At 40.7% G+C, this 24185-nt stretch overlaps 1 protein-coding gene across 5 annotated transcripts in view; it reads left to right on the top strand.

Moving 5' to 3' along the window:
• myo9aa (myosin IXAa) overlaps nucleotides 1-24185 on the top strand; it is a 289869-nt gene that overhangs the window by 167157 nt on the left and 98527 nt on the right. For all 5 annotated transcript variants that reach the window (XM_041178287.1, XM_041178288.1, XM_041178289.1 and 2 more), the window contains 2 exons: nucleotides 9271-9387; nucleotides 11353-11487. In XM_041178287.1, the coding sequence (XP_041034221.1) occupies nucleotides 9271-9387; nucleotides 11353-11487 (252 nt within the window). The remainder of the gene's footprint in view (nucleotides 1-9270; nucleotides 9388-11352; nucleotides 11488-24185) is intronic.

The raw sequence follows: 24185 nt of genomic DNA, 5'->3' as shown, positions 1-24185 counted from the left end.
ACATCCATCAACCACTATCACTATTTGCTGCCACTCAGCCAATTTTGTATCCATGTTGCTACTGTCCTTTTATTCCATGAGCTTTAAGTTTGCTCATACATCTGTATCAAGTGCCTTTTGCGAGTCCACATACCCCACGTCAACAGCATTGCCCTCATCGATCCTCCCTGTTACCTCGTCAAAAAACTCAAGTTAGTTAAACAAGATTTTCCCTTAACAAATCTATGTTGGCTTTCCTTAATTAACTTGCATTTGCTCAAGTGAGTATTAATTTTGTCCCAGATTATTGTTTCCAGAAACTTCCCCACAACTGAGGTTCAACTAACTGGTCTGTAGTTGCAGGGCTTATCTTTACACCTTTTTTTTTTGATCAAGAATGTAACAGTTGCAATTCTCCAGCTCTCTGGTACTGCCCCTGAGTTTAAGGCAGACTGGAAAATTATGGCCAGTGCCTCTGCAATTTCCACTGTCACTTCCCTCAATATCGTTGGATGCATCCCATCTGGTCCTGGTGTCTTATCAACTTTAAGTACAGACAGCCTATCCAATACCACTACCTTAACAATTTTAAACCCTTCAAGTATATGAACTACCTCCCCTATCACCATGACACATACAGCATCTTCTTTGGTAAAGACAGATGCAAAGTGTTCATTTAATATCTCCGGTATGTCCCCGCCTCCATACATAAATCCTCTTTTTGGTTCCTAATCAGTCCTACTTCTCCTTTTACCAGCCTTTTACTATTATATGCCTATAGAAGACTTTGGGATTCCCTTTTACATTGGCTGCCAGTCTCTCTCATACTCTCTCTTTGCTTCTCTTATTTACTTTTTCACTTCCCTTCTGAGCCTTCTGCATTCAGCCTGGCTCTCAGTTGTATTGCCCACCTGACATCGTAAACACACTTTTTATTTTTCATCTTAATTTCATTCTCTTTCGTCATCCAGGAAGCTCTGGATTTATTTGGCCTACCTTTCCCCTTCGTAGGACTACACCTTTACTGTGCTCAAGCTATCTCTTCTTTAAAGGTGGCCCGTTGTTCAGTTACCATTTTTCCTGTCAACCTTTGGCTTCAATTTATTCACCTGTTTTTACTCTGGTAAAGGACAAGGAACAGTCCATAGACAACCTAAATCTTATGATGCAATGATTGCTGTCCCCTAAATGTTCCCGTACTGATACACATTCCCAAGAAGTGCAAACTCAAATGTAATGGTATCAATCTGACCATAAAAATTTAATGACCTGCAACTTAATTCAACAATGCGCATCATCACAGGTACCCTTCAACCAACTTAGCTTCCCTGGCTCCCTGCCCTAAGCAACATTATACACCTCCCAGTCAGAAGGGTAATTGCAACAGGCAAGTTACTGGAGAAGGTCCACCCCAACCCAGACCTGCCCATATTCGATGACCTTCTCAACCCACCAGCAGTATGCCTTCCCTCAAGCCACCCCATATGGTTGAACCCACCATGCCAAGGCTAACAGCTGACGACCTATGGTAGGAGGATTGGCAGGAGAAAACACATCCACCAGAAATCACTTTCTCGTCATGGCTTGCCCACTTGGCTTTGATCTCCCACGGCACCAGCAAGCCCTTTTAAACCATTTCCAGACTGGCCAAGGCCTCTGTCAAAACAATCCAGGCTGAATCTTTGGTGCAGTCCAAACAATCACTCATATTGTCAAGGTGTGTCTGCTGGCTAAACTTGAATGTGGGCTTCAAGAACTCCATCTAGCCACTGAAATGGCTATAGCATGGCTCTGTGGCTATGCATGCGCTAAATCAAAACAAATTCCCAAGAGCTAAGTCTAGCAATGCCTCCTTTCTTTTATTGAACTGAAAACATACTGCTGTGGGAAATTCTCCTGAACACATTCTAGAAATTCTTAACACTCTCTGCCTTTTACACTACTACTATCCCAGTCTACATTCGGATAATTAAAGTCCCCCATTATAAATACTCTTTAATTCATGTAACTCCCTGTAATTTCCTTGCAAAATTGCTCCACTACATCTTTCCCACTAGTTGGTGGCCTGTAGATTACACTGAGCAAAGTAATTTCTAGTTCCTTAGCTCTAGGCAAATAGATTCTGTTATTGACCTCTCTGGGACATCTGTCTCCAGCACTACAATGTTATCCTTGAACAATATTGCCACCCCCTCCCCCTTTCCTTCCTTTCCTAACTTTACTGAACACCTTGTATCCCGGATTATTTAATATCCAGTCTTGCCCTTCTTTAAGCCAGGTCTCTCTCATAGCTACATCATATTTCCACATGGCTACCAGTGTTTGCAAATCACCAATCCTATTTCCCCCATTCCATGCATTCACATTTTTAAAATTCATTCATGGGATGTGGACATCGTTGGCTAGGCCTATCCCTAATTCCCCTTGAGAAGGTGGTGGTGAGCTGCCTCCTTGAACCGTTGCAGTCCATGTGGTGTGGATACACCTACAGTGCTGGTAGGGAGGGAGTTCCAGGATTTTGACCCAGCCACAGTGAAGGAATGTTGATATTCAGGTGTGTGCCTTGGAGGGGAACTTGTAGGTGGTAGCGTTCATGTGCATCTGCTGCCCTTATCCCTAACATAGACACATGCACAATAACCTTAATTTAGCCATTATTACTTTCTCCCTTACTCTGAACCCACCTAATAACTTAGTATTTTCTACTTTAGTGTTGTGTGTCTCTCCCAGTCTTCTAAGCACATTGGTATTCCTCTCTTAATACCTCTTGGTTCCCAAACCCCTGTCGGCTCTATTTAGACGCAACCTTTCTTGCCTGTACAGATGGATCTCCTCTGGAGCTGATCCCAATGTCACAGGAATCTAAAACCCTCCCTCCTGCACCATATTTGCAGCCATGCATTCATGTACTTTATCATCCTATTTCTTCTTGTCAAATAGCAAATTATTCACCATGAAGCAGTGCTTCAATTTATGGGAATTTAAAAAACAACAAAATCCAATTCACTTGCACATGGTACTGGGAGTAATCCGGAGCAAATAATTAGGAAGGAAAGTGGCCCTTATTGAAAGAGGGATGGAATATAAAAGTCTTGTCACAACTGTATAAGGCGTCATGAGACCACACCTAGAATACTGTGTACCTTACAGTCACCTTACTTAAGGAGGGACATCCTTGCATTGGAAGCAGTTCAGAGATGGTTCACTTGGCTGATTCCTGGGATGAGTGGTTTGTCCCTATGAGGAAAGGTTGAGTAGGTTAGGCCTATACTAATTGAAATTTAGTAAAATGAGAGGTGATCTTATTGAAACATATAAGATTCTGAGGGGGCTTGACAGGATAGATGCTGAAAAGATGTTTCCTTTCCTGGGTGAATCTAGAACTAGGGGCTACAGTTTAAAAATAGTGGATCTCCCATTTAAGATGGAGATGAGGAATTTTTTTCTGTCAGAGGGTCGTTAGTCTTTGGAATTCTCTTCCACAGAGGGCAGTGGAGGCTGGGTCACTGAATACATTCAAGGCTGAGTTAGACAGATTTTTGATATATGAAAAATGGAATTGGGGTAATGATTAGAAAGCCATCTTTTTATTGAATGGCGGAGCAGGCTCAAGAGGGTGAACGGTCTACTCTTATTTCTTATGTTTTTCTGCTTACTTCAAGCTCTGCACAATCATCAGGTGATCTTTGGATTTGACCCACGTTTTAAAAAAAAAATTGAGAACAGTGTTAAAATATGCTATCATCGAGTTTGCCATAAAGCTTTATTTCAGGAAATACTAAGCTACCCCTACAATTGGATTTCGTTGTTTTTTAAATTCCTATAAATTGAAGCACTGTTTTATGGCAAATAATTTGCTACTTGACAGGAAGATTGTTGTAAATTAGCAAAATTAATAAACATGGAAGACTACACTCTATGATAGCTTAACTGGATTTATTTCTAGATCTCCTTGAGCAAGGGCTAAAATAAGTAAGCCTACTAAAAAGGATGTTGCAGCTTCTAGGTCAGTGATGGGCAACCTAGGCTAGTGAGTGGGCCGCATGAGTGCCCCTCCTTCATCTCAGTGGGCCGCAAGATTGAAATCGGGCATGTGCACTAACCATGACCCCATGAATAAGATTAATTACACTTAATGCTCGCCAAATATTTCATAATGAGTTATAGAAAATGCTTAATCATTCATAATGTCCCTTAACATTGTGTTTTTTTTGGAACTGATATCACCTCGTTGTAAATTAAGCAAAATTGCCTCCCTTTCTGCTCAATAAAAAAATCATCCAGCTCCCAACTCTCTCTTACCAATCTGCCCTCCTCACCGATTTTCCTCTTTTTGGCTACTACTTCTTCCTCTGTACTTTTTGATTTTGTACTTGATTCTCCTTCTTTATCACGCCACTTCAACACAAAGTGATCCGCTACATAATTAGGGGCAAATTAAATTACCGCAAAAGTAACAAAAAAGCGCAAAGTCCCACGCCCATCAGTGTCATAACCAAGACAGTCTCCCGGGATAGAGTAATTTTGCTAAATGTGCTTGCATACCTAGAACTTGCGGGGTGTGCTGATTGAAGCATAGCAGCGCTTTGGTTGCAGAGGGAGCACATGGCTTTCACGGTCAATGATGTGTGCACTCAACACGCACTTCACTTCATGTGCCCTTGCTTTGCGTGCATGTCACTTTAGTAATACCGGTCAGAAAAAAACGACGTGGATGGAAACCAGCAGAATCTGGCAACACTGCATGTGGGCATAAGTCAACAAAATGTCTCGCAAGCCGCAATCAGAACCCTGGTGGGCTGCCCGTGGGCTGCAGGTTGCCCACAGCTGTTCTGGGTGCTTGTTTCCCATAGGCTACAACTATATCCAATTGAATTTTGACAGTACAGCATAGAACTGAGACATCAGAATTTCAGTGGGAATAATGGAAAATCTGTTGATCTTAATGCTCAAGTAGATTTATGTGTCATTAAGCAGATGTTTTTATTTCGGTAGCAGTGGAACGTGTGTTAATAAGGACTTCAAGGCAGGGAGCTGTCATGTCAGCTTTTATTATGGAACTGCAACCCCTGGGCAATAAAGTTACAGTAATGCAGCATGATTTCTGAAATGTGAGCAGAGCTATCGGAAAATCAAGGCATATTAACTTCAATGCTCCCTCTTTGGAAAAGTAGTTTCAAAGTGATGATTCATAGCTGAGAGATCGTCTGCTGAAGAATTCTTTGTGCATATTATATTATAGAAATGAGGTTGGTGTGTATGCTAGCAAGACTTTCAGAGGAGTTTTGACTTTAATTTGTTTCCGAAGTAAAAATTTGATATTTATTGGTTTGCTTTACATGCCAGAATCCATGGCCTGCAATTTATCAATTCTCTACCATCGACCATGCCTCCACCCGCATCTATATTTGCACTATCATCAATTTGCGCATAAATTTCTTAAATGTTCTTTTTGCCTGTATCGTCTAATGCACTTTGAGGAAATTCCAGTTAATCAATGATTCTCCAACCTGAGTCCCAATTGTCCAATGTGACCATCCTCCTCCAAACCCCCCCCCACCACCACCACCACCATCACCATTATTCTGCCCTTGCCAAACTTCACTGGCTCCCTGACTCCAGCATTTCGGCTTTAAAGTGCTTAATGCAAATCCTGGATGCTTTTGCCCTGTCTGAACTGAGTGACCTCAATTACTGTTGGCCTTTACATACGCTTTTCCCTTCTCAGTACTTTGTTCTTTGGTGATCGGTGAAATCTCACTACTGTCTCTTCTGGATACCAGCTTCCAGCAGATTGCATGAATCAGTTTTGAAGCAGTTAGGACATGATTAATCAAATAAGACCATAGAATTGATGAAAAAGATGGAAATGTTGGAAACAAAAGTTTTGAATAAACAGGCTATATTTCTCTTGTTTCGTATGAAATATTTAAATGGGAGTATTAGATAATTCCAAACCATGATATATTAAACCTGTCAGATGGAGAACAGCTGTCAGTGCAGCAGCAGCAAAGGAATGTGTATGGCTGGATTGCATTAAACAGACCATGCTATCACGTATTTTTGGCTCCTCTATGAGGTGTTAGAGATTTGACGGCGTGCAGTCAGTTTGGCTTCGTAAACAAAGCCTGCTGTAACTTGGAAGTATTGTGAACTGTGAGGAGGATAGAGTTAGACTTCAAGAGGACACTTCAAGACAGGCTGGTGGTATGAGCGGAAACGTGGCAAATGAAATTTAATGCAGAGACATGTGAAGTGATGCATTTTGGTGAAAGGAACACAGGCCAAAAAAAATTACAATTCCCAAGGGGGTTGCAGGAGCAGATGGAGCTGGGTGCAATAGTGTTTTAACTGGTCCAGCCAGATCTGATGGTGGATGTCTAAACCCGTTGTCCGCCATATGCTTTCAAGCCTGCATTCCTTGGACTTGAAGATGGAATGGCCAGGGTGGGAGAGAGTAATAATTTTGTTGGAACCAGGACGTCAAAACTAGAGTTGAGTAAATTTTTAGCTGCAGAATTGTTATGGCAAATAGAGGGCCAAAGGCTATAGGTGGGATTTGAAAGAGCAATTGGAAATTAATGGGGGCAGCCTCTTCCAGGGATGGCTACAGAAGGAGGCAATGACAAAGGGGGTTGTTGCTGTTAAACTGAGCCTGCGGCAGCTGGTGAAGGAGCCAACAAGAGGGAAAAACCTACTTGACCTCATCCTCACCAATCCATCTGTCCCAGATGCATCTGTCCATGACAGCATTGGTAGGTGTGACCACTGCACAGTCCTTGTGGAGACAGAGTCTCCCTTTCACATTGATGATATTTGAGGCAACTTGATCGAATCCTTTAAGATCCTGAGGGGCCTTGACAGAGTGGATGTGGAGGGGATGTTTCCTCTTGTGGGAGAATCTAGAACTAGGGGTCACTGTTTAAAAATAAGGGGTTGCTCATTTAAGACAGAGATCAGGAGAAATTTTTTGAGTGTCGTGAGCCTTTGGAGTTCTCTTCCTCAAAAGGTGGTGGAGATAGTCTTTGAATATTTTTAAGGCAGAGCTCAATAGATTCTTGATTAACAAGGCTGTGAAAGATTATCGGGGTAGGCAGGAATGTGGGGTTGAGGTTACAATCAAATCAGCCATGATCTTATTGAATGGCGGAGCTGGCTCGAGGAGCTGAGTAGCCTACTCCTCCTATTTCGTATGTCATAACTAGCACAAAGGAAGGTGGTTGTTGGAGGTCAATAATCTCAGTTCCAGGACATCACTTTTGATCATTAGCAAAGTGATGGAATTTGTTGTCGACAGTGATATCAAGTGGCACTTACACAGCAGTAACCTCACTGAAGCTCAGTTTGGGTTCCACCAGGGCCACTCAGGCCCTGACCTCATTACAACCTTAGTTGAATATGAACGAAAGAGCTGAATTCCAGAGGTGAGAGTGACTGCCCTTGGCATCAAGGCAGCATTTGACTGTGGCATCAACGAGTCCTAGCCAAACTGAAGCCAAAGGGAATCGGTGGGTGGGTAGGAGCGGGGGAACTCTCCACTGGTTGGAGCCATACCTAACACAAAGGAAGATGGTTGTGGATGTTGGAGGTCAATCATCTCAGTTCCAGGACATCACTGCAGGAGTTCCTCAGGGTAGTATCTAGGCCCAAACATCTTCAGCTGCCTCATCAATGACCTCCCTCCCATTAAAAGGTCAGAGTGGGGATTGTTCAGCGCCATTTGCTACTCCTCAGATACCAAAGCACTCTGTCTCCATATGTAGCAAGACGTGGACAATAGTTGGGCTTGGGCTGATAAGTGGCAAGTAACTCTCATGCCACACAAGTGCCAGGCAATGACCATAACCAACAAGACACTCAGTGGCATCACCATTGCTGAATTCCCCATTATTAACATCCTGGGGTTTACCATTGACCAGAAACTGAACTGGGCTAGCCATATAAATACTGTGGCTACAAGAGCAGGTTGGAGGCTGGGAATTCTGCGGAGAGTAACTTGCTTCCTGACTCCCCAAATCCGAAACACCATCTACTAGGCACATTCAAGGGTGTGATGGAATTCTCTCCCCTTGCTTGGATGAGTGCAGCCCCAACAACACTCCAGAAGCTTGACGCCATTCAGGACAAAGCAGCCCACTTGATTGGCATCCCGTGCACTACCTTGAACATTCACTTCCTCCACCATTGTTGCACATTGGCAGCAGTGTGTACCATGTACAAGATGGACTGCAGCAGCTCAACAAGACTCCTTTGACGGCACCTTCCAAACCACTGATCGCCACCACTGAAGAAAAGGGCAGCAGATGTATGGGAACACTACCACCTCCAAGTTCCCCTTGAAGCCGCACACCATCCTGACTTGGAACAATATCACCTTTTCTTCACTCCCACTGGGTTAAAATACTGAAATTCCTTTCCTAATAGCAATGTGGGTGCTCCTACAACACATGGACTGCAGTAGCTCAAGAAGGCAGCTCACCACCACCACCTCAAGAATAATTTGGGATGGCAATAAATGCTGGCCTAGCCAGCGACACCCCCCCCCCCCCCCCCCCCCCCCCCGGTAATGCCACATCCTGTGAATGAATAAATATAAAGAAAATATAGAGTTGGAGTGTTGAAGTGGGTAATGAGTGATACATGGAAGTGATCAGAGATGGCCTTATCTGATACAATAGGACTAGGGAGGCTACGTGATGCGTTAAGGTCAAAGGGGTGGTCGTGAATATGGGTTGGGAGTTTACAAGCAGGTTGAAATTTAAGAAAAATAAATGAGCAGTGAACTCAGCAAGGAGAGCACATGGTAAGCTTGAGATAGAGGTTGCAATTACCTAGGGTGAGAATTCTGTCTCTACATCACTGAACTGTGTACTAGATTATGGGCTCACCTGGGAATGGGGCTTGAATACGTAACCTTCTTACTCGGATATCTGAGCTTTACCACTGAGCCAAGGCTGACATTTAGATAAGCTGGTCACTGGATAGGCTGACAAAACCATTAAAGAATCATGTATAGTTTTGTAAAATTACTTCAAAGATATTAGAATGATATTTAATAAACTACTCTAACATCTAAAATCATGAACTGTAAGCAAGCTGTTGTATAAGCATTCTGGCTACAGGAGCTTATTCTTTGCCATACTGTAAGCTCTTCTATGGTTGATAAATATAAGAATTTTAAAATAAGCAGGTAAAGGAACCATTCATAGTATTTGCAAAGTACTACCATAATGTTTTCAGTTCTCCTCTAAATGTTGCTTGTCAGTAATTGTTCATTTGCTTGTGTTATAGGCGATAACTGTGCGTGACTCTATGGCTAAGTCACTGTACAGTGCCCTATTTGACTGGATAGTTTTTCGAATCAATCACGCACTTCTCAACAACCGGGACTTGGAGGAACACAAGAAGGTGAGTCAGATAAGACAAATGTGTTAGACAAGCCCTCAACTAACAGTTTGACCAGATCATCAGTGATAGTTGTGTATCTAAGTTGTAAGGCCATAACAAATTTTAACTTGTTCAGTGTTGCTTCCCTCATTACAATATTCTGTTAGTATAAGGGCTTGACCTCTTGGATTTCGCCAGTAGTATGTGTGCGGCGGCTCAGGACAGTTTGGAATTTTTCTTCTCTCTGTCTTGTAACATAGTGCTTAGCACTGTTGAGCTCACCACACTAGGACCTATCAGAGAATCTTTATCCTGTTGCATGGTTGTATCAACACCATACAACAATAGGATACTGTGCTGTTTGAATAGCATTTTTGAACACTAATTCTCAAATAGAGCACAGTAATAATTTGTTAGATCATCTCATTGCTTGTTAGAGTCTGACATGGAACTCAGATGGATAGTTCATCTTGTTTCTTTTAACTTCTCTCCCTAACTTTCTCCTGAAGCATTGTTTTATGCTTGGGAATTTCTATGTAAGATTATGAAAGGGTTTAATAGAGTCAACATAGAGAAACTGTTTCCTCTTTTCGGGGAGACGAAACTAGGGGCCATAAATACAAGAGATTCACAAATAAGTTCAGTAGGGAATTCAAGTGGAATGTCTTTACCTAGAGCATGGTTAGAATGTGAAGCTTACTAGCTCATGGAGATGAATTGCATTCATGGATTGGATGCATAGATATATTTGAGGAAAACATGCGGGAGAAAGGATTGGAAGGATATGCTGATGGGGTGAGATGAGCAGAGGTGGGAAGAAACTTGTGTGGACGATAAGCACTGATATGGGCCTGTTTCTGAGTTGCACATTCTCTATGTTATGATTCTCAGCAGCATGTTAGTAAGTTTATCCAAGTATTCATTCTTGATGTGTGAACCCAGTGATTGTAACAAACCATTCAACTAGGCAGTTCACAAATTGTTGAGAAAATGGGTAAAAAGGCAAATGAATCCAGGGCTTTATAAATAGAGATATAGAGTATAAAGCAAAGAACTTATAGTGAATCTTAATAAAACACTGGTTCAGCCGCAGCAAAGTATTCTGTACAATTTGGGCACCACACTTTAGGAAGGCTGTGAAGGCATTAGAGAGGGTGCAGAAAAGATTCATGAGAAGGGTTCTAGGGGCGTGGGACTTCAGTTACTTGGATAGATTTGAAGAAGCTGAGGCTGTTCTCCTTGAGGAAGAGTAGGTTGAGGGGAGATTTGATAAGTGTGTTTTCAAAATCACAAGGGGCCTAACCAGAGTAGATAGGGAGAAACTGTTCTCTTGGACTGAAGGATCACAAACCAGAGGACTTGGATTTAAAGTGAAGGAAACAAAGGCAACATGGGGAAAATTTATTTTACACAGTGAGTAGTTAAAATCTGGAATGCATTGCCTGAAAGGATGGTGAAGGCAGATTTAATCGTGGCTTTCAAAGCCATGGGAGTTGGAATAAACAACTGAAGAGAAAACTTTGCAAGACAATGGGGAAAGATTGAGAGAGTGGGACAAGCTAAATTACTCTTGCGGAGAAGCAGCATGGGTTTGATGGGCAGAATGCCATCCTCCAGTGTTGTAACTATTCTATGTATCTATTATTATGATGCCTCTTTCTGAGAGGGAGAGAGATCACTGGATTGTAAACAGGAATGATAACCGATGTTGCCAGACCTGCTGAGTTTCTCCAGATATTTCTGTTTTTGTTTTATAATAACTGTAGCTGACTTTTTCCTTCCGCTCTGACACATGTGCTAATTGCAGTGTCTCAAGCGTTGACCAACATAAGCTGATAATTCGAACCAGAGATGAGACTTGAATCTTCCTGGTTGATTGGTTTCTCATTATTTTGCATGGTCCCTTTATCCATAGACTATTTGAACGGCACAGAGGCTTTTAAGGAGCAGTAAATTTACAATAATAGATGCTTCTTATATTTGTAGATTCTTTCCATTGGTGTGCTCGATATCTTTGGCTTTGAGGACTATGAGAACAACAGCTTTGAACAATTCTGTATCAACTTTGCTAATGAGCGGCTTCAGCACTACTTCAATCAACACATCTTCAAAATGGAGCAGGTTAAAAAAAAAAGAGTTCTTGGTTCCACATATTATCTTCCAAAGGAAACAGCCCTTGTTTTGTGATACGATTGTTACAGGCTGAATGACCTATTCCTGCTCCTATGTTGTTCCTATAACAGGGCTTTACCTTAAATTATAAGTAGTTTGCCTCTATTTTCTGCACTTACATGGCATATTTGCATGTTGTGTGAAGAATTGGTGAGGAATCAAGACCTGCTATTATAATGGCCTTCCTCAAATTACCCTGATTCTTTACAACCCTTTCTCTCTCTCTCTCTGTCTCTCTCTCTCTCTCTCTCTTCCCCCACCACCCCATCACCACGCTGACAACAGTGACCACAATTCACAAGTAAAATGCTTTGGGACATCTGTGGTCATGCCACAAAATTACAAAGCTTTTTCTTTATTTTCCCCCAACATCCTGCTGTCTCCCCTGCCCTGCTTTCTTCTAAAGTGCAGCTTGCCATAAAACTTAGAATTAACGGTTTTTTAATAGCGTTATTCATTATAGGTGCTGTGCTTTATGTCTTGTGAATTGGAACCCTCAAATCTCTCTCTGCCCTGTTCAAAGTACTGCATAATTATTGCTTCATTTTTTTAACCAAAATACATCACTTCACATCCACTGACATTATGAATTCCATCTGCCACTTTTTTGCCCATTCCCTTATTTTGCAGCTTCCTTCTCTTCTCAGGTATTTAATATGCCTCCGATTTTAGTATCCTCTCCAAATTTAGTCACCATTCCCACTAGCCCCATATGCAAATCTTTGATGTGTACAATGGACATAAGCGGTCTCAAACAGAACCTTACAGGATAATGCCTCCCAATTACAACCACTCGGAGCTGCCTTAATTCTGTTTACCCCCTTCTAACAACTTTTCAGTTTAATTATCTACCTTCACCCATATCCATATATCTTGATCTTCAGTAATTGCCTCCTGTATGGTACCTTCTCAGAGTCCATGTTCACCACATGCACTGTCTTTCCCCATCTACCATTTCTGCCATCTCCCTAAAAAAATCTACCAAGTGCATTGAGCACTATTTTCCCTTTTGAAATTGATGTTGATTGCTCCCAATTACCTTCTCTTCATCCAGATATTTAGTAATTTAATCTTAAATGAAGATTCCCTAATTAACTACTTAATTCCCTAATAATTCCAAAATTCTCCATTAACTTACCTGTAATTATGTGAGTTTGCCCTGCCTCTCTTTTTGAAAATAAACACACTTGTCACTGTCCAGCACTCCAGCATGGCATCCACTCTCAAATAGAACCCTGAAACATCATTTCTACGGCCACTGCTATTTCTTTCTTCATTTCCCTCAGAATGCTTGAATGTGTCCCATCAGTCTGCCAATTAGTCACCCTTTACCTTGATAAATATCTCTAGCACTTTTATTTATAAAAACAATCTCATCTTGCTTTCCAACCAGTTCGGAAAGTGCCTTAGTGCAATAGTTTAGAAGTAGCCTTATCATGTTTCTTGCCTGTGCTGCATTTGACCTGGAAGAGGTTGATGCTGACAGTATATGGCTGAATAGAATAGAATATAATATAAAGTGAGAAAATGTGAGCTTGTCCACTTTGGCAGGAGGAATTGAAAAGCAGCACACTATTTAAATGGAGAGGGATTGCAAAAAAAAAAAATCAGTGGTACAGATGTATCTCAGTGTCCTGGTACATAAATCACAAAAAGTTAGAATGCAGGTACAGCAAGTGATTAAGAAGGCAAAGTGTTAGCTTTTATTGCAAAGAGAATAGAATATAGTCAGGAAGTTTTAATGCAGCTGAGGCCTTGGTGAGATCACATCTGGAATATTGTGCTCAGTTTTGGCCTCCTTATTTGAAAAAAGATATTCCTTTAGAAGCAATACAGAGAAGGCGCACTCAACTCATTCCTGTGATGAAGGTCTTACCTTATGAAGAAAGGTTGAACAGGTTAGCCCCTACCTATTGGAGCTTAGGGTGAGAGGTGATCTTATTGAAACAAATAAGATCTTGAGGGGACTTGATTGGATGGATACTGGGATGTTTCCACTTGTGGGAGAGATTAGAACTTGGGAACACAGTTTGAGTAAGAGGTCTTCCTTTTAAGATGGAGACGAGGAGAATTTTTTGCTCTGAGATGGTCATTAGTATGTGTAATTCTTTTCCCCAGAAAGCCGTGTCAGCTGGGTCATTGAATTTATTCAAGGCAGAGTTAGACAGATTTTTTGATAGACAAGGGAATCATGGGTTTGGGGGGCGGGGGGGGGGGTGCAGACGGCAAATTAGAGTTGAGAATGCAACCAGAATCAGCCATTATCCTGCTCCTAAGTCCTATGTTCTTGTTTAACATCCCTCACCTGGATGAGCAGAAAACTCCTTTTTTTTCTGTACATTTAACATCAAGGTCGTGTTTTTCATATTAGAGGGAGGGAACTTGCCTTGAGGTTATTTGGCTAAATTTAAATTTTTGGTGATGAAGTTGCTTGTTTCCAAAACTTAAAATAAATCTCAGCCTTTCTTTTCCTTACTCAGTGAAACCTCCTGTCTGCTGTTTTTTATAACTGGAAATTTGCTTGTAATTCAAATTTTAAACAGCAATCTTGGCAAAATTTTAATGCTGTTTGCGTTGTAGAAATTCAGTTACAAATTGTTTTTAGCATTTTAAGTAAAATACGCACTGTCCTTTTAAAACATCAACATTACATCAGGTTTCGGATTCTTTGGTGTAGCGTGCACATCGATTTTGGCTGTAACTGGGCAGCCTGACTGCCAGCTGACCACCTAATAATTTTGATGATCAAATGCTGGATGTGTACAAGTACAGTTTTACAATTGCTGAAATAATAATAATTTTAAACTAATGCTGTACATACTCATAAGCAGACTTAGTTCTCATTTCACACGGTTCCCTATATGCATGTTTCACTGCATTTCCCATTACGAACGTATGTAAACCTCTTTTTCACAATGAAAACCAATTTCTTATTTCATACATGTATGATTGTAAATTTGAGAATTAGTTTTAGTGCTTTCGATGAATTATCCACCCTACTTCAAATTTGTAATGGACAAAAAATAGCCAGTCTACCTTGTGTCCTCCATCGCTTCACTGTGACTGGGATATGCAAGTTGTGTGCTACTGACTGCAGACAGCCACTTTAAAAAGAAACATTACAACTTGATACTGGTACATAGTTAATTTTAGTCATTATTCAGTGCTAGGATACTAGCACTCTCAAAACCTGATGGCTTTGTGCCAAAACTTTCAAACAAAATTACTTTGCTTCAATAACCTTTTCTCTCTGTGTTCACATATCAAGAAAGTGATTTCATTATTGGACACTTGAAGGTGGTGCCACAGAGAACTGTTACGTACAGAGAAGAAGCTGACATTTTAAGTTCTTTGTTTGTTTTCCCATTAGCTGCTTTTTAAAAAAATTCTAAATTTACAAAAACCCTTCTGTCTGTTCTAGTCAGCTGGTTCCGACCTGTAGCCTAGTCTTGTTAGCCAACCTGAATGAATTCATTCATCAGGAGACTCTGCATGAGGTCCAGTCATCCACTCCTTTAATTAGATTATCAAACAGACATGCCCACAGCTCGCAAATTTGAAACTCTTGAACTGCAGCTAATTTTTAAGCACTGCTGCAAGAGTTCATCAACATTTCTTGTGCTGAGCTGAAAATGTCTCTGTGATTTTGTTTCCTAGTAATTCTTTGTGTATTGCCTCATTGAACAAAAAAGTGGATAGCTTCCTGTGTGAAAGTTTGTAGATGTTATGTCAGGGTAGAAATGGAATCACTGGTATCCTGATTTATGAATGGATTGAAACCGTCAATTTACTGATTTATATATAAAGTATGGGTTCTTGGTGTGATGCCACAAATTATCCATGGGATATTACCCCACATACCTTCAGGAGCAGAGGAGAGAAGCTGTGATCAGCTAATTCAACAGAGACCAGAGATTGAACCTAGTACCTCACTTGTTTGCCTGACTCAGTAACAGGGTGTGTGGTGTATTTTTATCTAAATTATTTAGATAGACTTTGAGTTTAAAATGTTGAGTTAGAGTGCAGCTTATGAACTTAAAAATATTCGCCTCATGAAGTTGTAAATTTAGGATACAGCCTAGATGAAGTGGCAGCATTTCTGCAAGTGAGTACAGCAGTTACGTTGCTTTGGAGAAAAGGTGCTACCCAAATTGCCCTGTAGTAATTGATGTCGGCCTCAAATATGGTGAGCTATTCGCTTGATCGATCAAAACCCCTGTTGCTGCTTGTTCAACTTCTAAGGCAGGGAACAGGTGTAAGAATGAACAGACTGTGTTCTTTCTATTCCCAGCTGTGGTTACTTTGTGCTACTGACATGGTGTCATTCACATCTGTGCTACTCCAGAACCTAATGAACATATCATTTTAAGTCAAAAGATTTTTTTTTTGACTCTGATTTACTCATCTCAGGGCACTGCTTCCAAACATCATCGTACATAGACTGTTTCTCCCTGAACAATAAGCGATAGCAGGCAATGCAATAGTGGTGTGCATCACAGTGGAACCTAGTCCTGCCTTCACTCATATGTTGTGCTTTTACACCTTATTCCAGGAGCACTGAAGCTAATTGTAGCACCCATAGAGCTGTCCAAGCTGTGATCAGCCATTCAGTACAGACTAGAGTTTCATCCTGGGACCTTGTTGGCTTGCTCAATAACAGTTTTTGTGTATTTACCAACTAAGATAAGGAAAGTTGTATTTTTTAAATCTTTTGCTAATATCATTTTGGAAAGCATCAGTGTAAATGGATATGCCTCACAGTTTTATATTCACGAATTTCTCTCAATTTGAAATGTTTTGATATTTACTGTCTACTGGTCTTGAACATATTAGACTGAAAAGTCACTTTTTTCTTTAAGAAATATGCACACTTCCAAGAATTATCATGACAGGCTATAAATAAGGTAATTACCAGTGTGACTAAACACTGCTCAGCATGCGCTTAGACTGTCAATATGCTTCTGTGCTTCAATGTGCTTCAGTCAATAAGTTTTGTGTTGTGTGAAGACATTTTCAGTAATGCCATTATTGATGGACGCCACAAGAATTATTCATAATTAGATGATAGCATGTGACTATTCAATGCTCCAGTTTTCAGAGGAGCTGATACCAACTGTGACTTACAATGCCTTGTGAGTTCTTGTAACAAATCATTCTGAGGGCAACAGTGACTGCTGGGCATAGATGTGTACTGACTTTCAGTACTGTACTGAGGTTCTGTACTCACAGGCATCGTTTTTTTCCCATTTGGCATTAAGATTTTTTCACCCCTTATTGTCACAGCTTGTGAGGTCAGTTGACTGTTTTGGTTTTGAGTAGTACAATGCAAGAGTAAGGAGTAGTAGTGTCACCCTCCAGGACAAGGCACTTTCTGCAATATGCACTTAGTACCATGAGAAATTTCCGTATCAAGCTGCCACCTTAAGTTGGTAAGTTTAATGACTTGTGGTATTGATCCAGAACCCAGGATGGTCCCAAGTTCAACTCCCAGGCTGTGTTGAGTCAGCTTACCTCAACTGGGCTGCAGTTAAGGTGTTTGAATTCCCAGCTGTTATGTACTCTGATATTATACTTCTGCTGCTTAACAAGTTGTGCAAGTAAGTACATGGCTTATAGTGGCAGGCACAAGTTGCAGGCATGAGACCTTCACATCCTTGTTATTCTATTCCAATCTTTCCCTTTCCCCTTATCCAGCAGTTCTTTTCAAACCAAAAACAGTGAACTTTCTCACTGCTGCATTAAGATGAAGCTTTCATTCTCAAAATATACAAGTATTTTAAGATTTTGATTTCTTAAATGATTGTGGATTGACAGAATTTCCAATTTCTACTTTTGGATGTGGTTCGATAAGTGTTGAAATGAACATTGGGGATGTAGGGAGGGGAAGAGTGAGGAGATATGTTTAGAGTTTAACTATTTGGCTGACCCACATTTTAATCCGCTAAGTGCATTCATCTGTAAGTGACAAGGACGTAGAGGTTGTAAAGATTTTTGTTTCTGCGCTCATTGACCCACATTGGCTCTAGTATAGCAATAACTTGAATTTAAACTTCATGCCTTTGTGTTTAAATCCTTCCAGTCCCTTCACCTCTTCCGATCTCTGTAATCCCCTCCTGCCCAATGACTCTGTGCATTCCTCCACTTCTGACACCTTTCCCATCTCCGGTTTTCTTCAATATTATTGGTGGGCATGCCTTTGGCTACCTAGACCCTAAGCTATGGAATTCCCTTCCTAAACCTCTCTGCCCCTATCTTCCCTCTTTTAAGATACTCCTATAAAATCTATCTGCCAAACTTTTAAGTCACCAACCCTAATATCTACTCATGGCTCGGTTACAAATTTTGCCTTATAACAGAAGGCGCCTTGAGATATTTCACTATGTTAAAGATGCTATATAATTGCATGTTCTTGGTTGTTACATTCTGAGGTCACAGTCTGAGGATATGGGGTAGACCATTTAGGACTGAGATGAGGCAAAATTTCTTCACACAGAGAGTGTTGAGCCTGTGGAATTCGCTACCACAGAAAGTAGTTAAGGCCAAAACATTGTATGTTTTCAAGAAGAAGTTAGATATAGCTCTAGGGGCGAAAGGGATCAAAGGATATGGAGAGAAAGCAGGAGCAGACTATTAGTTGGATGATCAGCCATGATCATAATGAATGGCGGAGCAGGCTCAAAGGGCTGAATGGCCTACTCCTCCTATATTCTATGTTTCTATGTTTACCCAAGTCACAACTGTAAATGTGAACATGTATGTATTCGAGTACCAGTGCAATGTGTTTATATAGTTTCAGCCAGATAGTGAGCACCATTCTTTCAGCTTCCTCTGCTTCACTTTACCCACTAGCCTAAATCTCTCCAGATACTCTGCCCTGCCCCACCCCATGTCATTCACTCATACCTCTGTGTCCCCTTATTCCCTCTGAGGGGCTGGTGTAGGGATGGTAGGGAAGGGGTGAGGGAGAAATGAAAAATGGCATGATCGAAAGACAAACCCAGGAGGAGAAAGGGGAGGAGAGCCCTAGAGGAACCAAGAGGAAAAAGAAGACCTCAAAGTCATGGGTTCAGATCCAGAGAGTCAGCCAGATATGTGTGCGTGCACGACCACATTGGTTACATCAATGGTTAAAAGAATTATGGGACAAAGTTACCACGAAAGGATACTGAAGCAGCCAGGATAAGTTCAAAGGTGTGTGAGATTCATTTCTGGAGAGAAAACGAGATTTGGAGGAGTGAGATCATGGGGAATTTGAATATAAGGATGACAAATTTAAAATTGAGACATTTCTTAACTCTGAGCCAACTACAGGGTGATGGATGAACAGTTTGAATTAGGGCATGGACAGCAGAATTTTGGATGACCTCCACTGTGGAAGGTTGGCCAGGAGTGTATTGGAATAATCAAGTCTGGAGGTAGTAAAGGCATGGGTGAGGGTTTCAGCAGCAAATGAATTGAGGCAGGAGTGGAATTGGGTGATATTATGGAGATGGAGATAGATGGTCTTAGTGATGGTGTTAACATGAGGTCGGAAGCTCATTTCGGTGTCAAATATGACACCAAGGTTGTGAATAGTCAGCCTCAGACCGGGTTGTCAGGATGACAGGAGTTAGTGGTTTGGAACAGAGTTTGTTTTGGAGGCTGAATTCAATTACTTTGAGTCTTCCTGATATTTAAATGGAGGAAATTTTTACTTATTCAGTTACTGGATGTCAGACTAGTCATCTGATGATTTAACGAAGGTGCTGGTGAGGTAGAACTGGGTGTCATTGTGTGAAAATCAACACTGTTTTCAGATGATATTGCTGAGTGACAGCACATAGATGAAAATTAGAAGGAGCCAAGGATAGATTGTTGAAGGACACAGAGGTAATGGTGCAGAAGTGAGAAAAGAAACCATTACAGGTGTCTCTGTGACTATGATTTGATAGATGATAATGCGACTAGATAAGTGCAATTCCACCCTATTGAATGATGTTGGAGGAGAATGGTGTGATAACTGTGTCAAAAGCTGCAGATTGAGAAGGGCAAGGACGGATAGGTTACCTATGTCAAAGAAAGAAAGCCTTGTATTTATATAATGTTTTTCATGACCATTGGACATCTCAAAGCACCTTACAGCCAATGAAGTTCTTTTTGAAGTGTAGTCACTGTTATAATGTAAGAAACGTGGCAGTTAATTTGTGCTCAGCCAGCTCCCACAAACAGCAGTGTGATAATGACCAGATATTTTTTTTTTTTGTGATAACTGAGGGATAAACATTGGCCAAGGCACCAGGGATAACTTCCCTGAACTTCTACAAAATATTGCCATAGTATCTTCTACATCCACCCAAACAGGCAAATGGGCCATGGTTTAATGTCTCACCTGAAAGATGGCATCTCCAACAATGCAGTGCTCCCTCTGTACTGCACTGGAGTATGAGCCTTGACTTTTGTGCTCAAGTCCTGGAGTGGAACTTGAACCCGAACTTCATGAACCTTCCTATTCAGAGGCATATGTACTACCAACTGAACCAGAGGGGGGCTTCACAATATAGGAAAGGAGGGCTGGAGATGTGATTGGGTTAAGGGTTTTTTTCCTTGATTTGTTGACATGTTAAAAAAGAATGATCTTGCCCTCCACTTATTGTTAAACATTCTCATATAGTGACTTTTTTATTTAAGAAATAGTAAGTAGGGAATGTGGGATTTTGAATGTTTGCTGGGCAAGTGCTAAGCTATGACTTTAGAGAGGTTGTCATGCCTCTTGAGTGTCAAGTCATTGGAGATGCATGAAAAATATAAAATAAAGCATATAACCAGATCTTGATGTGTTGTGTAGAGGTCAAGCGGGGCTGTGCTTTATCTTTCAGCTTTGATGCTGTTAAGCAAAGCAGTTCAAAGTAGTGGAGTATGTAAACTTGGCTGTATGAATATTCTCAAAGGAGTGGACATGAAAGATGGTAATTGCCAGAACAGTCTTGCTGCACTGTCTGTGCACTTGCCCGGGATGTTTGTTTTGAGAAGTTTTAAATAGTTTAAAAGCTTTTATGCCATCTGTGACCCATACACTAATGGTGCTAAGCCAGTTACCAAGCTTGCCAGATTCTTAACCACATGTCTTGGGGGAATGTTACAATGTTAATTCATGCGCGTTTCCTTAAATGGTAAAGAATTATCACTGGAATAGTGTATTTCCTTGCAGGCTCCATCTCTTCAGCTGTTTAATTTATTGCTTTAAATTTATTTCGGCAAAGTCGCTATGTAACATTTGTGTTGCACTTTTAAGAAAAAGATTATTTTGAATATTGATGCATTTATTTTTTGAGACACAAGATAAATATCTTTTGTCTGTGACCTATGAGTTCGCTTTTTTAAAAATAAATTTTTTTGTCTCCAGAAATTCCAGGAAATGCTGACAGAGCGTGGAAATGTTACAAATGCCTTTCATATTAATAACCCTGTGAGACTAGAGACTAGTTTAGGAAAAAGTGCTTGCTGGAACACAAAAACACATTACATAGCTGTTGTTTTGTTGGCTGGAAATGGGCCAGTGTCACTTTGGCAATCGGTTTGCAGCCCTTGAGGAATAAAACTGAATTTTAGATGAGGTCATATATGGCAGCAGTGCCTTCTTGTGATATCCTTTTCTCTCCAGACTCTCACTTGTTAAACACTCTTGCATAGTTGAATGCATTACAACTAATTACAGCTGCCTCTGCCTGTAGTATTTATAACTTCTTAGGTTGGGGAGGGGTGTTAATGATAATGCAAATTCCAGTTCTAGTAATGTTCCTGTATTGCTTTATTAGTTACAGAATACAAAGAATTGATGACAAATTTATTTAGTATCTCATCATATCTTGGGGTGACTCAAAACTACTTTATCTGAAATATATTGACTTTTATTATGTAGGTGAATTTTGTGCAATTTTAAGAAACAACAAACAGCAATGAGATGATCAATTCAACTGTTTTTGGTAGTTATTGGTTGAAGGACAAATGTTTGGAGAACTCAAAAGTGCCATAAGATACATATTGTTTGTCTGAATCTGTGGAAAAGGCAATTGGAATCCTCAGTTTAATGTCTTAGGAAGATTGGCATTTTCAACATCATGGGGCTCCTTCAGTACTATACTGGACTGTCAGCCTAGATAATACGCTAAAATAGTGATTTGAACCCAATACTTTCTAACTGAGGCGTCAAAGGGTTGCAAAATGAGTGAAGCCAATGATGTAAATGATATACTAATCAACCCAGTCTGCTGAACAAAAAAAATGAAGTGGAGAAAGGTTTAGGTTAATTACAAACCATTTATGTGTTACTATCCAGTAATAGCTGTCAAACTGGTTTCATCCAGGCATTCCTCCCCAAAAGAAACGTTAATACGCCTATCCCTTACCACCACCCTTTAAGGAAGGAGCCACTTGAATGCTCCCTCTTGGGTTGCATGTCTGACCTTATATCAGTCCAACTCTGCTCCAAATGGTACCTTCCATACCGGTGTGTTTTATTGTGAAATAAAAACAAAGGAATGTAGAACTCTGGAGTATTTTCTCTCTCGTTTCTCAAGTTGTAATTCTCTGACCTGCACTCTCTTCCTGCTCTCTAACTCCACACTGATCAAAATTAAGGTTTCTTATATGAAAGCAAAATACTACAGATACTGGATATCTGAAATAAAAACAGAAAACAGGGAAAACACTCAGCAAACCTGGCAGCTTCTGTGGAGAGAGAGAAGAGAGTTAATGTTTCAGGTCTGTGGGGTCACAGACTGAAACATTAATTCTATTTCTCTTTCCACAAATGTTGCCAGATCACCTGAGTATTTTCAGTATTTTGTTATTATTTAAGATTTGCTGTGTTGTCTACTCTTAACACGTCCTTTTGAGCATCCGTGAACTGTGGAAATTAGCACATGGTTGCTTCCTTGATTTCAATTACCTCCTATTGCCTCACCCCACTCTATCTCTGTAAACCTTTACAGAGCTATTTACAGATATAAAAGACTAGATGTTCCTCAGTCTAAGCCATGAGCTTTCTCCCTCCAGACCTCGTCTTCTAAGGTAAGAGTCGCCGTTTCTGGTGCATTGTCAGTTTGACTGTCAGCATCTGGTTCTCCTAAATGTACAATGGATGGCTCTCTTTGAGGAATGAAGATAAGATTTCTCCAATTCTGCCTAGTTATGGACGTTCTTGACTGCTTGCATCCTGGACTACCACTTTTGGTGGATATAAGGTGTGGATGCACTCACTCATTTCCCTACCAGGCCGTGGGATCATCTGGGAATAGATCTATTTATGTACAACAGGAAATTCTTCTTTACCGTGGTGACTACTTCTCCAGGTGGATCGAGATGAAACGTTTACTTCACCTCGGTCATTAGGTTGTTGAAAGAAGTCTTTGCAACACATGGCATTCTGGACAAGGTGGTGATCCATGAAAAATCCCAAACCAGTGGCAGAATCAAAGAATCTAGTGATGATCAAGGAAGGGTGAGAAAACCTTGAAAAAGGCTCAAAATCTTCAAATTAACACTGCACTAAACTGGCAACACTGTGCAGATTCCATTTTTAGTGAGCATGGGTTTCGATACAACCCACAGCCCTGGTCCAAGGTGGCGCCATTACACATGGCGATTGCATGGCAGCATTAGAAACAAATTGACTCAAACACAATTCCGCGACAGGAGAAAAGCAATGAACAGAGCTTAATAATCTCTTCCAGCGATTATTTTTTTAAAAGTCTGTGACGTTTAGGAACGATTACCAAAAAGGGTTGCAACTGCAGCGGGTATCAGAAGCTGATTAGCGTGGGAAACTCCATTACTGCAGCAGAGCTTTTAAAAATCCAGGCAGACCCTCTAAGAGCTGAAAACAGCTATGTATTTCAAATTCACCTTGCCAGATTGATTTTGGCATATAAAAGGGACACAGGATTGGGCATAATGGAGGAAGAGATTTTAAGATTCAGAATTGACTCTGGATTGAACATTAAGTCAGAGCTTGAAAAAGTCATAAGACATAGGAGCAGAAATTAGGCCATTTGGCCCATTGAGTCTGCTCCACCATTCAATCATGGCAGATAAGTTTCTCAACCCCATTCTCCCGCCTTCTCCCCGTAACCTTTGATCCCCTTACCAATCAAGAACCCATCTATCGGTCTTAAATACACTCAATGACCTGGCCTCCACAGCCTTCTGTGGCAATACATTATTGTACCCTATTGGATTAATTGCTGATGATGTGAAAGCAAGATGAGGCATTATTGAAATATCAGACAAATTCGAAGAAGTTGTTAAAGACTTTGATAATTATTTTAATTTATGAAGTAACACGAGATTAGAATGAGCTAAGTTTAACAAAAGGGCCCAGAAATGAGGTGAACCAGTAGATACCTTTAGCAAAGACCTGTACCAATTAGATGAAGGTTGCGAATATGGGGATCTTGAATCTAAACTGATATGAAACCACATTGTACTTGCGCTTCCTGTTGATGCCCTATCTGACCTACTGCAATCCAAAAAAGACTTAACTTTGAAAAGGCCATTCAGTTAGTCAGACAATCAGAGGTTCATGAACAAACTAGACCCATATTAAGAGGGGAAGACAAACCGTGGTTCAGAAAATCCCCAATGACAGTGCAGCTTATTAAACAAGAGAA

The sequence above is a fragment of the Carcharodon carcharias genome, chromosome 32 (assembly GCF_017639515.1).
Source record: "Carcharodon carcharias isolate sCarCar2 chromosome 32, sCarCar2.pri, whole genome shotgun sequence".
Taxonomy (NCBI): domain Eukaryota; kingdom Metazoa; phylum Chordata; class Chondrichthyes; order Lamniformes; family Lamnidae; genus Carcharodon; species Carcharodon carcharias.
Note: the sequence above shows the minus strand (reverse complement) of the source record. Positions and strands in the feature narration are given on the sequence as shown.